The sequence below is a fragment of the Epargyreus clarus genome, unplaced genomic scaffold (assembly GCF_041222505.1).
Source record: "Epargyreus clarus isolate Ecla_fem2 unplaced genomic scaffold, WU_Ecla_fem_2.2 ptg000033l, whole genome shotgun sequence".
Classification (NCBI taxonomy): domain Eukaryota; kingdom Metazoa; phylum Arthropoda; class Insecta; order Lepidoptera; family Hesperiidae; genus Epargyreus; species Epargyreus clarus.
Window position 1 is genome coordinate 2,949,390 of NW_027332238.1, and position 15,032 is coordinate 2,964,421.

The 15,032-nt window shown below is 37.9% G+C and overlaps 1 protein-coding gene across 1 annotated transcript in view; it reads left to right on the top strand.

Moving 5' to 3' along the window:
• Positions 1-801: 801 nt before the first annotated feature.
• Positions 802-15,032, top strand: part of Dcr-1 (Endoribonuclease Dcr-1) — a 50,615-nt gene continuing 36,384 nt past the window's right edge. The window contains 10 exon segments of the mRNA XM_073090531.1: positions 802-1,069; positions 2,526-2,674; positions 3,716-3,875; positions 4,990-5,115; positions 6,188-6,867; positions 7,868-8,017; positions 8,459-8,577; positions 10,433-11,896; positions 12,419-12,573; positions 14,713-14,972. Coding sequence (XP_072946632.1) covers positions 1,010-1,069; positions 2,526-2,674; positions 3,716-3,875; positions 4,990-5,115; positions 6,188-6,867; positions 7,868-8,017; positions 8,459-8,577; positions 10,433-11,896; positions 12,419-12,573; positions 14,713-14,972 — 3,323 coding nt within the window. The 5' untranslated portion in view covers positions 802-1,009.

A 15,032-nucleotide genomic window follows, 5' to 3' on the forward strand; every position in this document is an offset into this window, starting at 1 on the left:
AAAATTTGCGCTTACTTCAAATGGGAAACTGGCTGGAGATGTGGCGGGACGGGCTCTGGTGTCTTTTATTATCGAAGACTGAGATTTTTAGTTCATTGCCTATTTCAGTGAGTCAGCTATTTAGTTAATTTAAATATAACCGGTATTTCTACTTCATGCGACAATCGTATACACATGAAAAATCCCGTCCCGTCCATCTCGGATCCAAACTATGGCTTTGATGGCGATTTTTAGTTCACGTATTAGAAAATTTAGAATGTATGCTAAATCTTCTGCGAATGCACGAGCACAACAATGCGATGCACAGCGAGCGTCCACTCCAAAGGAACTTATCTGGGACGCGCCAACCTCTACCGCGTGCGATTAGGGATACGTAGCGGCGACGCTCTTAGAGAAACACGTCCGTATACGCTTTGCTCGTACAAAGTAAAGAAAAATAAAAATAAATGCTTTAAGTAGAAACTAGCAAACGTGCATTGTGTCAGTTGTACCAAAGAGTATAGTAATTTATACAGAAACGTTTTACCGTACGACTTTATAAGTTGTATGGGAAGACCGTTATGGCGTGCTTAAGTCACAGCCACACAGATATTTTTTCTTTTAATATCTTTATTACTTATTTTTCTGTATATATCTATTACAATTAATGAAAATACATAATATAATAAAAAATGAAAAGAAATAGTAATGTATCATTACGGGTATTTTGAATTTTACAAAGAAAATGCAAAAACGAAACGCTAATGTCATCGAACTGCAGCCAGGCACGGCTTTGCACAGATTACATTAGGCATAATGGGCTTTCGGTTTTGCTTGTAGCGCATTTACTCGAAAATTGGTAAAAATATTCGATATTTAAATTGTAGTAGAGCCGCGCATAAGTATTTTTTGCATATATATCGAGAATAAGTTGAAATATTTTACATAAGGGCGTAGTTTACGTGTATGTTATGGTGAATATGATTGGTATTTTCTATAATAATCTTGAAAAATTGGTTCTAAGTGAGTAATGTATGTATCGTGTCGGTGTGTTGGTGTCTCACACATCGATAGGAAGAAGCCTTTTGCGGTAAGTTCAAATGCACAGAAATATTATAAACTTTATGTACTATATATACCAAAGCATGCAGTCCACCTGATGGTAAATGGCAACTGCCGCCGGTAATCGACTATTATTACTATTATTTTTTTATATAATAGAGGAGCAGACGAGCATGCAGTCCACACGAAAGTAAGTCGCTACTGCCGCCCATGGACATCTGTAATCAACCCCAGATATGATTAGATATTCCTACCTGAAGTCAGCCATAGATGCCTCGCTACCCCTGAGGATTAAGCTGGAACGCCTCGGAAAAGTATGTCTCCCTTTCCACACCCTTCAAACCAGAATACAGCAGCACTTAATACTGCTGTCATGACGCAGAAATAGGTGTGGAGGTGGTGCCACCGGAGTTGTACCACAAAGGGTTCTATGACCTTTATACCCTACCCTATTATCTACCCTGACTAGGATTAAAGTCCTATCTGAGGTCGGCAACAGGTGCGTTGCTACCCCAAAGGAGTAATTTAGAATGCCTAGTAATATTTTCAATCCTCCTTAATCCTCCTTAAATAAGTGATATTATTAACTAACTATCCCTTACTACTCTCAGCTATGTCTAAAACTGGCGGACTAAGGGGCAATAAGGGCGGTGTGCCTTTGGTCCTGGGGGCGTCCAAATGTCCACAAGTTCCCTTACAGACATTTCTAAAAGCTTGCAAACTTAGATCAAGTTCTGCAATCGAGTTCCTTAACCATTAAACCATGACTACTTGAATGCTTTTAGGTCATTTTTGTGTTTATCAAAAATGGAATTTTGAACTCTTGTGCACTAGTGATGATGCAGAAAAAGTATATGAATACCGTTGCTATTTCCTTCCCTTGAAAACCTATCGACTGTGATGCATCACACACACACTCATATCCTCCAACTGGGTCCTCCTGAGACCCTTCATAATAAAAATATTTCGTCCCGTAACGAGATCCGAGTAATGACTGCGTGATTTATGTGTATTATGACAGAAACAGCGTTAGCCTAGTGGTTAAGAAACCAGGCCTCTCGATCGAGGGGTCCGAGGTTCAAATCCCAGGAACGCACCTCTGATTTTTCAAAGTTATGTGCATATTAGAAATTAATTATCATTTGCTAAACGGTGAAGGAAAACATCGTGAGGAAACCGGCATACTGGAGAGATTTATAAAAAAAAATCTCAATGGTATGTGAAGTCTACCTATACGCACTTGGCCAGAGCGGTGGACTATGGCCTAATCCTTCTCATTCTGAGAGGAGACCCGTGCCCAGCAATGGGACATTAAAGGGTTGTTGTTGATGATGATGATGATGACAATGATGACAGAAACATCAATTTACAAATTTCGAATTTACGTCAATCATATTAGTATTTGAGCCAGTCCAAAATACTGAACACTTCTAAAATTTCACTTAACGCATGTTTCCTCAAGAAATGTATGTTCCATTTTACAGACCATGGAAGCCTGTTGCTCAAGGTTCACAGCAGCGGAGGGCGGAGCCCGGCTGGCGGCGGTAGCGGCTGAGAAGAACACCCTGGCGGTGGAATACTCCGCTTTCATAGCTACGAGGCTGCTGCATGAGGACGCTTATAAGATCCGAGGGTACGTTTTATGACCTCACTAGTTTTTGCCCGCGGCTTCGCTCGCGTTTAAAAGAAAATAATATAACATACTAATAAACTACATAAAACTGAAAATTCGTACCAAAAAAAAAAATCAAAAAATCTAAAGATCATCACTTGATCAAATTCATAGTTTATGATTCAATCCTTACTAATATCGATTAAAATAATCAATTATTTTGGTCCAAAAGATTGATTCTCCGATTAATCGATCATAGATCGCCATCCCTAGTTCCCGTGGGATTTCCGGGATAAAAACTATCCTATGTACTTTCACTGGTCTCAGACTATCTTTGTGCAAAATTTCATTAAAATCGGTTCAGTGGTTTAGGCTTGAAGAAGAGACAACCAGACAGACAGACAGAGTTACTTTCGGATTTATAATATTAGTAAGGATTGGCATATCTCATGAGTGATGATAGTTGTTATACCGTCTTTACTTTAAAGGTTCTCCACGGTTCGTTTTATACGTTCATTTATGCCGCATATGTGGAATGTTTGTGTGTGTGGATGTGTGCCGCGGATGTGTGTGTGGCGTGCAAAATGTGGAATGAACTTCCTCCTGAGGTATTCCCTAAGAGCTATGATATGGGGCTCTTCAAGAGGGGTGCAAAAAGAGCTCTCTCCTTCAAAGCGAGCGATGTATTGCGACTCCTCTGGTGTTGCAATTGTCCATAGGCGACGGTGACTGCTTTCCACCAGGTAGCCCGTCTGCCTTATCGTTGGGTGTAAATGAAATAAAAAAATCCCCCCGGACCCCGGGGTTCTGGAAGCCAATATATTTGCATACAGACATGAAAAAATTTAACATATTCATATATAATTTTTCCAAATGACCCAAAAGAAATATAACTTCAATAATAAATATATTATATGATGATGATAAAATGACTATTTATTTTTAAAAGTAACAAAAGCAAACCTAATTTTTGTCAACATATTCGAATTAGGAAGAAAGAAAAGGAAAAATGATTGAGAAAGCGTTCTACTGATATTCATAATAAAAATTCTTTTACTCCAGGTTACTCTCGAAGGGCTACCAGCGCTCGGTGTACGTGACAAGGGCGTCGAAGGTCGCGTGCGTGGCCTACGAGCTCCACATCCTCACCGACTTGAGCGCTGTGAAGGCCTTGGAGCCCTGTGAGGTCGAGGACTGGCCTCTGGAGCTCGAGGAGACGCAGGTGAGGGAACTTTTTATATAAGAAATACAAAATCAATACAAAAAAGCTTTGCAAAGAACTTTAAGATTGTGGCGACATCCCGCTACTCGTCAAAAGATGGCGCCACGAGTATTCTGAATCACGCTATCGAAGTTTTCTCAAGATGTTGTATATATACGCGCTGGGAACTGAGACTGTCGGAGCACGGCCGCTGTCCGGATATTATCACCTAACGCACAGGGAGATCTCCCGTTGCCAAAAGATAATTATTTGTGTATATCAATAAATCTATCATCACTTTGCAATGTGATAATATCCTCTTAGTCGTAGAACAAAGACGGGTTTGAAAAAAATGTGAAAATTAACTTTTTATCATATTTGGATAACATATTGTCTTAATATTATTACTGCATTACAGAAAAAAATATATGTATTTTAGTTTTCCAATAAATCAGTCGGTATATCGTCGGATTTGAAATGCGCTCATAGAAGGTGGTAGAACCCTTTGTGGTTCGACTCGGGCGGCACCACCGCCACACCTATTTCTACCTAATAACAGCAGTGTTAGGCGCTGCTGTGTTCCGGTTTGAAGGGTGTGGTAAGGGAGAAAGACTTTTCCGAGGCGTTCCAGCTTAGTCCTCAGGGGTAGCGGCGCATCCGAGGCCGACCTCAGGTAGGAATATCTAATCCTATCTGGGGTTTATTACAGATGTCCATGGGCGGCAGTAGCCACTTACCATCAGGTGGACTGCATGCTCGTCTGCTACTCTTATATTATAAAAAAAAAAGTAAAATGACGTTTGTGAATAACTTGAAATGGCTGCCCTGTAAAGTTTGGTATTTGTTAAATCCGACTTAGTTCTACGACTATGACGATATGTTCTATCTCACACTTGAGAAAGGGACGAAAACTAAGTAAGGGACAGTAAAGTTATAGCGGCCACTGATATGTATACTCTGTAGAAATTTCAAGTGTCTATCTATTATGGTTCAGGAGATAGAGCCCTGTGACAGACGGACAGACAGCGGAGGATTAGTAATAAGGTTCTATTTTTACCTTTTGAGTAATGGAACCCTTAAAAAATGGCCCTTCCTCTCCCCTTAGAGTGAATGCTAACTCCAGAATTTCTTCCAGGTCTTGGTATGCACGTCCCAGGTGTTCCAATGGATACTCCAGGAGGGTATCCTGACGATACCCCAGGTCAACGTGCTCATCATTGACAGCTGCCATCTAATATTTGAAGATCAGAACTTGCAATATGTAAGTAGTGTCAGAAATTATTTTGGTTTGAGTTGGGAGGTACCACTGCCACACCTGTTTATCGTGAAGCAATTCTGTGTGTGCGGGTGTGGATGTATAGTCCGCGTAAATGAATCGCCTCGCCATAGCAAATTGTATGACTACACTTGCTCGCAAAAGCTTCAGAGCGGACTAGCAGTTTGGCACGGACTGTGCTGATCATCTGGATCCTGGGTGATAGTAAGTGTCAACTGCCGCTCATTGGCATCTATAATCAACCTGAAGAAGGCCACAGATGCATTGCTACCCCTGGAACTAAGCTGGATCTCCTCGAAAAAGTATGTCTCCCTTACCACACTTCAAACCAGAACACAGCAGCCCCACACTGCTGTTGTAACAGAAGTAGGTGTGGCGGTGGTGCTGCAGGAGGGTTCTTTTAAGATAAGAAATATAGGACGACCTGCGTGGCAGAGCGGTCACTGTACCGGTCTGACGCGATGAAGTTCCGGGTTCGATCCCCGGCTGAATGATGAATTTAGATATCTGTTCGGGGTCTGGGTGTTTGTGTATTTGTCTTTGTGTGTGTCCATGGCACTCACAAGGAATCCTAATGTGTGGCTGTGAGTGTAGAAAGCGCTTATTATTTATTATTATTATTATACGTATTTTAAGTATATGTGAATGACATATTATTATCATTTTTTTATTTATTTATTTATTTATTTATTAGCACGACAACAGCAGTACACACAATTCTTTTTATAAGTATTACACTATTTGTATTAGACACGTGTGCATGCCAATTATAGGCGTGCGCAACTTTTACAGTTTTTGCAACAGACATACAATATAAATTTAATAGCAAACAAGTACATTTAGAAATAAAATGAGAGTGATTGATACAAGTAGAGAATGCTAATTTGTTGATCGAAGGTGTTCAATTATTTTTTTTTTGAGTGTTGTTGTTCGGTCGTGATTTATGTCAATATCTGCTACTTTAGAGCAGATTTTGTTGTATTCAAAGCAGATACGAGCAAGTGGGGAATGTTTTAGAATGTTTGTCCTGCTTATGGGGGCTTATTACATTTTCTAGATAATGCAACGCTACAAACAATGCAAAGAATCGGAGCAGCCGAGAATATTAGCTTTAACATACCCTCTCTTCACCTCCGGAAAGGATTCTGAAGGCAATGACAATAATATTAATAGTCCACAAGACAATACGAAAAAGACAGCTACTAGTAATGAAACGGGTAATCTTGATACAAACGGACATACAGACAAACATATTGATAAAGATGAAAGTGATGCAGTGGTAGATATAAGTGATAAGAATGTTAAAGATGATGATGGGTACCGGATAGTCGAGGTTTATGATGAGGATGATAGTAAAAAAGATATAGATAAGATAAAAGATAAAGATGAGGAAAAAGATAAGTCTGTAGAAACTGCTAGCACTGAAAAAAATTTAGTAACAGCTACAAATTCGGAAATAGATAATCAAAAAGAAATAAGTGATGAAAAGATAGATGAGACAAAAGATAAGAAATCAGTCGATGAGATAAAAGATACAAAAGATAAACAAGTTAGTGAATCAGAAACAGATTGTCTCAATGAGTGTAAAGATGAAAAGGTAGGTAAAGAAAAGAATGATGATGATGATAATTTGGATGACTTCGACATGTACCAGAAGTTGGAGTGGAAGATTGAGGAGTTGGAGCAAGCTCTGTGCTGCCAGATGGATCTGGCTGAAGATATTGATGGGGGGAAAAGGTGGGTGAAGTTTTGAACTAGATTCTTCTGTATTTGTTTTATAATATAGGAGTAGCAGACGAGCATACCTGATGGTAGGCTACTGCCGTTTGGACATCTGTAATCAACCCCAGATAGGATGAGATTCCTACCTGGGGTTACCATCTACCCTTGTGCAAACTTTGTGGGTACCCGGTATGTGTTTTTATTACTATCGCTTTTGTTTGTTTGTGCGTTCTCTAATGAATTGCAATATCCATAGTACATTTTTGTAAACTTTCTCATGTAAGTGAATGTCATTAATTATTAATCTTTACTAATATTATAAATCCGAAAGTAACTTTGTCTGTCTGTCTATCTGGTTGTCTCTTCTTCACGCCCAAACCACTGAACCGATTTTAATGAAATTTTGTACAAAGATAGTCTGAGACCCGAGAAAGGACATAGGATAGATTTTATCCCGGAAATCCCACGGGAACTAGGGATGGCGATCTAAAATCGATTAATCGGAGAATCGATCTTTTGGACCCAAAACGTCGATTATTTTAATCGATATTAGTAGGGATTGAATCGTAAACTATGCATTTGATCAAGTTAAGGTTTAGCAAAGTTAAGGTATGAATTTTCATTTTTATGTATGTTAGTATGTTATATTAATTTCTTTTAAACGCGGGCGAAGCCGCGGGCAAAAACTAGTGAGAAATAAATATCTAAACCCAAACCCGGGTCGGTCACAGATGCGCCGATACCCCTGAGGACTAATCTGGAACGCCTCGGATAAGTATGTCTCTTACCGCACTTCAAACCAGAACACAGCAGCGCTACACTGCTGTTATAACAGAAATAGTATCACAGACTTATTAATCACAGATGTATATACAGCAGTAGCTAGAACTCGTCACAACCCCATGCAAATTTCTGTACGCATAATCGAAGCCTATTATAATGATGTCCATGACATCTGTCATAAAAAATAAATGACATCTGTCAAAAAATAATCTTACTTTTTTGCCGTTTTCAGACTAGCGAACACAGTGGCGAAACCAAAAGAGATCTTAGTAGAGTATAAACCGCGAGGGAGGCTGGAGGCGATGCCGGAGGCTTATGTGGAGTTGGAGAGGTTCATGCGGGACGCAGTGGCCAGTGCTAAGGCCTTCATCGACGAGCACAGGTATGTGGTTTGTTACTTTTTAGGGTTCCGTACCCAAAGGGTAAATACGGAGCCTTCTATGTCTGTCCCTCTGACGGTCTGTCTGTCTGTTATTGAAAAGCTTCATTATTTATTTGAAGGTGGTAAAACCCTTTGTGGTCGACTCCGGCGGCACCACCGCCACACCTATTTCTGTTATAACAGCAGTGTAGCGCTGCTGTGTTCTGGTTTGAAGTGTGGTAAGAGACATACTTATTCGAGGCGTTCCAGCTTAGTCCTCAGGGGTAGCGGCGCCTCTGTGGCCGACCTCAGGTAAGAATCTAATCTTATCTGGGGTTGATTACAGATGTCCATGGGCGGCGGTAGCATACCGTCAGGTAGACTGCATACTCGACAGCTATTCCTATATTAAGAAAAAAATAGTCAAGTTTACATTTTCTAGGTCGAAATCTTTGTCCACAGATACGACCCTACAGAGATTTATGGGGATGAGCTATACGAAGAGTTTATGAGCATACCGGACCCTACCATAGAACCTAAACTCATGTTCAATCAGTTCTTATATGTTCTGGATCAACTCGGTAAGGATGTTTAAATTGTATTTTTTTTTATTTTTAAGCTTCAAATTTTGTTTGCGAAATTTAATTTTTGTAATGAAAACGTATCAGTAACTTTGGCCCATTCAAATGGTTCTCAAATTTTGTATGTGTTACACGCAACTAGTGTAACACGAAAATTTGCAAACGTAATTTAAACGTTAAATTTGTAACGTAAATTTGTAAAAAAAATTTGCAAACTGAGTTATATTTTTTGATTGTGGTGATGTTTAAGCAAAAATTGAAAGAAAATTTAAATGTCAGACGTAAGTGACGACCCGCGTGGTGAAGCGGCGACCATAGACTGATGCGTAGAGGTTCCCAGGTTCGATCCGCGACCAGACAGATATCTAAATGATGAATTTAGATTTCTGTTTCTGGGTCTGGGTGTTTGTGTGTGTCCATGGTACCCATGACACAGGGAATCCTAGTGTGGGGGTCTGTAAGCGTAGAAAGCGTTTCTAATTAAATCATACATACTTATGTATTTTTTATTTACATGAAAGTTACATTTAAATCGGTTTAGCCATTTCAAATATTACTTTGTTGACTCTGTTAACACACACTCATTTTTTTAATTCTTGTGCTATGAAACCATTAATTTTATATACAGGGTGAATTTTTAAAACGGGCCTTCAGGGCCAAATCTGAAACTATAAGGATTAGCGAAAAATGCTGAAAGGAGTTACGAGGCCGATTTTGATAAAAACTAAAACTGCATCATTACTTTTTTAAAATAACTTTTTCCCTAGCCGGGAATCGAACGAGTTCATTTTGAAAAAAAATGCACCCTCTATATTATTCCACTATGTGATGATGTTGCTTATAAGGATCAAAATCTGGAAAGTAATGATAAATGACAAACTAGAGGAAAAGCCTCAATTTTAAGAAAATACATATTTTTTCATATTAATTTGGCAGTTAAGTTCCCGCCATTCATCAATTTAAACATTTCGTGTATTAACATTTTTTTGGCTCAATGTTTCTAATCATTCGAAATGGACGTTTTGTTTCCCAATAATTTATATTTTTATGTCCGACTTAGCTAAGGTTATTTTTAGGACCATTAAAATAGATTTACTTGCTATGGGCGGAGTTTCGTTTAATACAGATGTAAAGTTGACAATTTGCGAGAATTACTTTTTAGAGTCAAATCCGAGTGATTACTAAAAAAAGAGATATAGAATATCATATTTAACGTTGAAACGAAGTTGAAAAACAACAAACAATAAGAATTTACTATTTAATCAGTTATCTAATTTCATTAAAAAATAAATACCAAAAACGGCGGTAACTTATTTGCCAAACTATTACTTTCTCATACTAAGCCGTATGTCATAGTCATAAGATCGAATAATTAGTTCATTAACCAACAAATTCTTCAATGGTATGACTTAAGTCTGTTTCTAAAGAATTGTACATAAATCATTTGTTATGTATAATCCTTAAGGATTAGTATGCCAATGTATGGAAAAATACGTATTTTCTTTAAAATTTTCCTTTTCCTTTAATTTGTCACATAACATTACTTCCCAGAATTTGATCCTTATAAGCGACACTATCAGATAGTGGAATAATACAGAGGTGGCATTTTTTTCAAAATGAACTCGTTCGATTCCCGGCTAAGGAAAAAAATATTTTAAAAAACTAATGATGCAGTTTTAGTTTGTATTCAAATCGGCCTCGTAACTCCTTTCATCATTTTTCGCTAATCCTTATAGTTTCGGATTTGGCCCTGAAGGCCCGTTTTAAAAATTCACCCTGTATATGACCGTGGATTAAAATATATTTTTATGACGGACAGAATAATTTAATTTATGTTTTTTGTATATGATTACAGGACCATACGCCGCGGACAAAGCAGCCTTCTGTCTCCTAGTGAAGCTGGAGAAACTAAAAATAAAAGTACCCTACGAAAGACATTTCCTACTCCTATGCCTCTGTACCTCAGTTTTCATCAAAATTAGATGCCAAGCGGACCTGATCCTATCTAAGTATGATGATTGGGAGAAAATAAGTCTATTTTCAACGCCAAAAGTACTCAGATTTGCCGAAATTCTAGAACAGTTTCAGACTTCTGAACAGATTGCTAAAGCTAGAGAAAGAAATGCAAATGTAGAAAATAAAGATATAAAGGATGATTCAGTTGCTAGTGTTGATAAAGGAAATGGTGTTAGGGATAGAAATGATGAATGTGTTAAAAATGCGAATGATACGGTTTCAAGTGAGCTTTGTGTAGAAAATAAAGATGCGAATGAACCTACAGTTGCTAATGTTGATGATAATTTAAAAGGAAATGGCGTTAGTACTGATAAAAATGATGACGAAACTCTTAGGAATGATAATAATGTATCTTCACATAATAACCTTTGTAATGATGATATTGCACTTAATATCAAAACAGAGATAATTGAACATGACTCGAAAAATAATAGTAAAAATAAAGAACTTATATTGGATACTTCAAAAACGAAAGATAATAATAATATGGGTGACATTTTGGAAAATTGTACTCATTCTGATACAAAAAATCAGATTGGCACTAAAGTTGAAAATTTAAATGAAAATTCTAATGAAAATGCACTCGAAAATTATCAAGAAGAAAACCAAAATGATAGAAATGAAAATAAAAGTACGGAAAATGCTGTTTCAACACATTCCGAAATAGAAACTAAACTAAAAAGATCTAAAACAATGGAATTATTGGATGAATTGGATAAATGTGACTTTGTAACACTTAGTAACAAAATTGAAGATAGAGTTAACACTTATGAAGGTAACTTGAAAGATCTGGATAATGATATTGGTGATAAATTACTCAAAAGTGAAGGTGATTGTGATAAAATGATTGATAAAGTTGATAAAACTGAAGTTGATAGGACTGATAGTCGTGGTATAGTTGATAAAAATGAAGTTGTTGGAACTGATAATAGTGGTACAGTTGATAAAACTGAACGTAATGAGATTGATAATGTTGATAAAACGAAAGTTGAAGTTGATAAAGGTGAAAAAACTGAAGTTGATGTGATTGATAAGGGTGATAAAACAGAAGTTGATAGAATTGATAATGACAATAATCAAATTTCAAAAGACTTAAAAGACACAAATACTATCAATAATCAAAAAACCAAAGATGAAGATGAAGATTTAGACATCGAAAGTAAAATACAAAAGGATGAATCAAAATTGGTGGATTCAAAAAATACTAATGGAGTGGAATCAAAATCTAAATTGATAGACAAGCCAGATCCCAGGGTATCTAAACTGAAGATGGATGAAAGATTGCTAGAGTTGAGGAAACAAGGTAGTTTAAAAATATTGTAATTGACATTTTTAGAATATAGGAGTAGCAGACGAGCATGCAGTCACCTGGTGGTAGAGCCACTGCCGCCCAAGGACATCTGTAATCGATCTCAGATAGGATTTAATTCCTACTTGAGGTTGGCCACAGTTACAGGCGTCGTAGAGGTTCGACTCGGGCGGCACCAACGTCACATCTATTTCTGTTATAACAGCAGTGTACCGCTGCTGTGTTCTGGTTTGAAGTGTGGTAAGGGAGACAGACTTTTTCGAGGCGTTCCAGCTTAGTCCTCAAGTATAGCGGCGCGGCAATTAAGTAGACTGCATGCTTGTCTACTACTCTTACATTATGTAACAAAAAAAAAACTAAAAAAAGTTGTTTTTTCGTTTTCCAGTCCAATTAGTAAGTATATGTTCAGTAAGTCATAATGTGAAGTGGTGGTAGTTGTATAGACATTCAAAAAGTGCTCTGTAAAGAACCTATTTTGAATATATTTTTTTAATTTGATTTATTTTTAATTTGCAGGGTTCAGACGGCCGCACAGGGTCCGCGGTCGGGGCCGGAGTCACCGGAGCCACGCGGCGAGGCTGCAACAGATGCAAATGAACCCCGACGCACTGTGCGGCATCGTGTTCGTGAAGGAGCCGCTGCTCGCGAAGATCATGTTTATGATGGTTGTGGTGAGTTGTCCGATATTTATTTATTTATTTAATATATATATATATATATATATATATATATATATATATATATATATATATATATATATATATATATATATATATATATATATATATATATATATACAGGGTGAATTTTTAAAATGCACCCTCTATATTATTCCACTATCTGATAGTGTTGCTTATAAGGATCAAAATCTGGGAAGTAATGATAAATGACAAATTAAAAGAAAAGCCTCAATTTTAAGAAAATACATATTTTTTCATATTAATTTGGCAGTTAAGTTCCCGCCATTCATCAATTTAAACATATTGTGTATATTTACATTTTTTTGGCTCAATGTTTCTAATCATTCGAAATGGACGTTTTGTTTCACAATAATTTATATTTTTATGTCCGACTTAGCTAAGGTTATTTTTAGGACCATTAAAATAGATTTACTTGCTATGGGCGGAGTATCGTTTAATACAGATGTAAAGTTGACAATTTGCGAGAATTACTTTTTAGAGTCAAATCCGAGTAATTAATAAAAAAAGAGATATAGAAAATCATATTTAACGTTGAAACGAAGTTGTAATAAAAAAAACAATAAGAATTTACTATTTAATCAGTTATTTATTTTCATTAAAAAATCAATCCTAAAAAAGGCGGTAACTTATTTGCCAAACTATTACTTTCTCATACTAAGCCGTATGTCATAGTCATAACATCGAATAATTAGTTGATTAACCAACAAATTCTTCAATATGTATAATTCTTTAGAAACAGACATAAGTCGGTATGACTTATGTCTGTTTCTAAAGAATTATACATAAATAATTTGTTATGTATAATCCTTAAGGATTAGTATGCCAATGTATGGAAAAATACGTATTTTCTTCAAAATTTTTCTTTTCCTTTAATTTGTCACATAACATTACTTCCCAGAATTTGATCCTTATAAGCGACACTATCAGATAGTGGAATAATATAGAGGTGTCATTTTTTTCAAAATGAACTCGTTCGATTCCCGGCTAAGGAAAAAAATATTTTAAAAAACTAATGATGCAGTTTTAGTTTTTATCAAAATCGGCCTCGTAACTCCTTTCAGCATTTTTCGCTAATCCTTATAGTTTCGGATTTGGCCCTGAAGGCCCGTTTTAAAAATTCACCCTGTATATATACTACAATAAATATTTATTATATAAATACATACAGATAATATATCCGATTGTTCTGATTTTACAAAATTACAAATGTGTCATAGACTTATTCGCCGAAACGCATTGTTTGGTTCTGTCGACATACACTTAGACATACACTTAAATACTTAAAACAGGGCCCGGGGCGGACCGCACCTTCCGCGCGCTCCATAGTCCGCTAGAGCCGATACCGCAAAAAAAAGATTTATTTCTCACACCCAAATTATTTTAAAAGACCTGTCTTTCTCGGAAAGGACGGCGGTATGTGTTGTCGTACAAAGTAAATGAGTCACAGTACACACACACACACACACACGCACGCACGCACGTACACACACACACACACGCACGCACGCACACACACGCACACACACACACACACACACACACACACACACACACACACACACACACACACACAACAAAAAACACACACTTTGTGGTGAGCAAGAAAGAAAAAGAAGATTTAATTATTAGGGCGATTTTTAAATTTTGACGACCCCCAAAATGAGTTTTAGTTTATGTCTATCCCTGGAAAACCGATTTCGATCCTAAGGGGTCGTCAACCCCTCTCATCAACCCCAGATAGGATGCAGTCCTATCTGATATCGGTGTTTCTACCCGTGAGGACTAAATTGGAACGCGTCGAGTAAGTATGTTTTCCTTACCACACTTCAAACCAGAACACAGCAGCGCTGAATAACAGAAATAGGTGTGGTGGTGGAACCTCCGATATACCAGCAATGTAGCGCTGCTGTGTTCCGATTGAAGGATGTGGTAAGGGAGACATACTTATCCGTACCGTTCCATCTGAGTCCTCGGGGGAGCGGTGCATCTTTGACTGACCTCAGGTAGGAATCAAATTCTATCTGGTGTTGATGACAGATGTCCACACTACTGTGTAACTCCTATTTTTTTATTTTTTATATATATAATTTTAATATAATTATATTCCAGGACATGTCCCGGTGCCGGGCGTCGCTGTCGCACCTGTGCGCGCAGTACTGCGCCGGCGAGGGGGGCGACCGGCCGCAGGGCAAGAAACACGAGGACGTGCTTAAGAAGTGAGTGTGGGGGGTACTGGGGGGTAGTGTAGCACATGTGTCGCAGGACATGTCCCGGTGCCGAGCGTCGCTATCGCACCTGTGCGCGCAGTACTGCGCCGGCGAGGGGGGCGACCGGCCGCAGGGCAAGAAACACGAGGACGTGCTTAAGAAGTGAGTGTGGGGGGTACTGGGGGGTAGTGTAGCACATGTGTCGCAGGACATGTCCCGGTG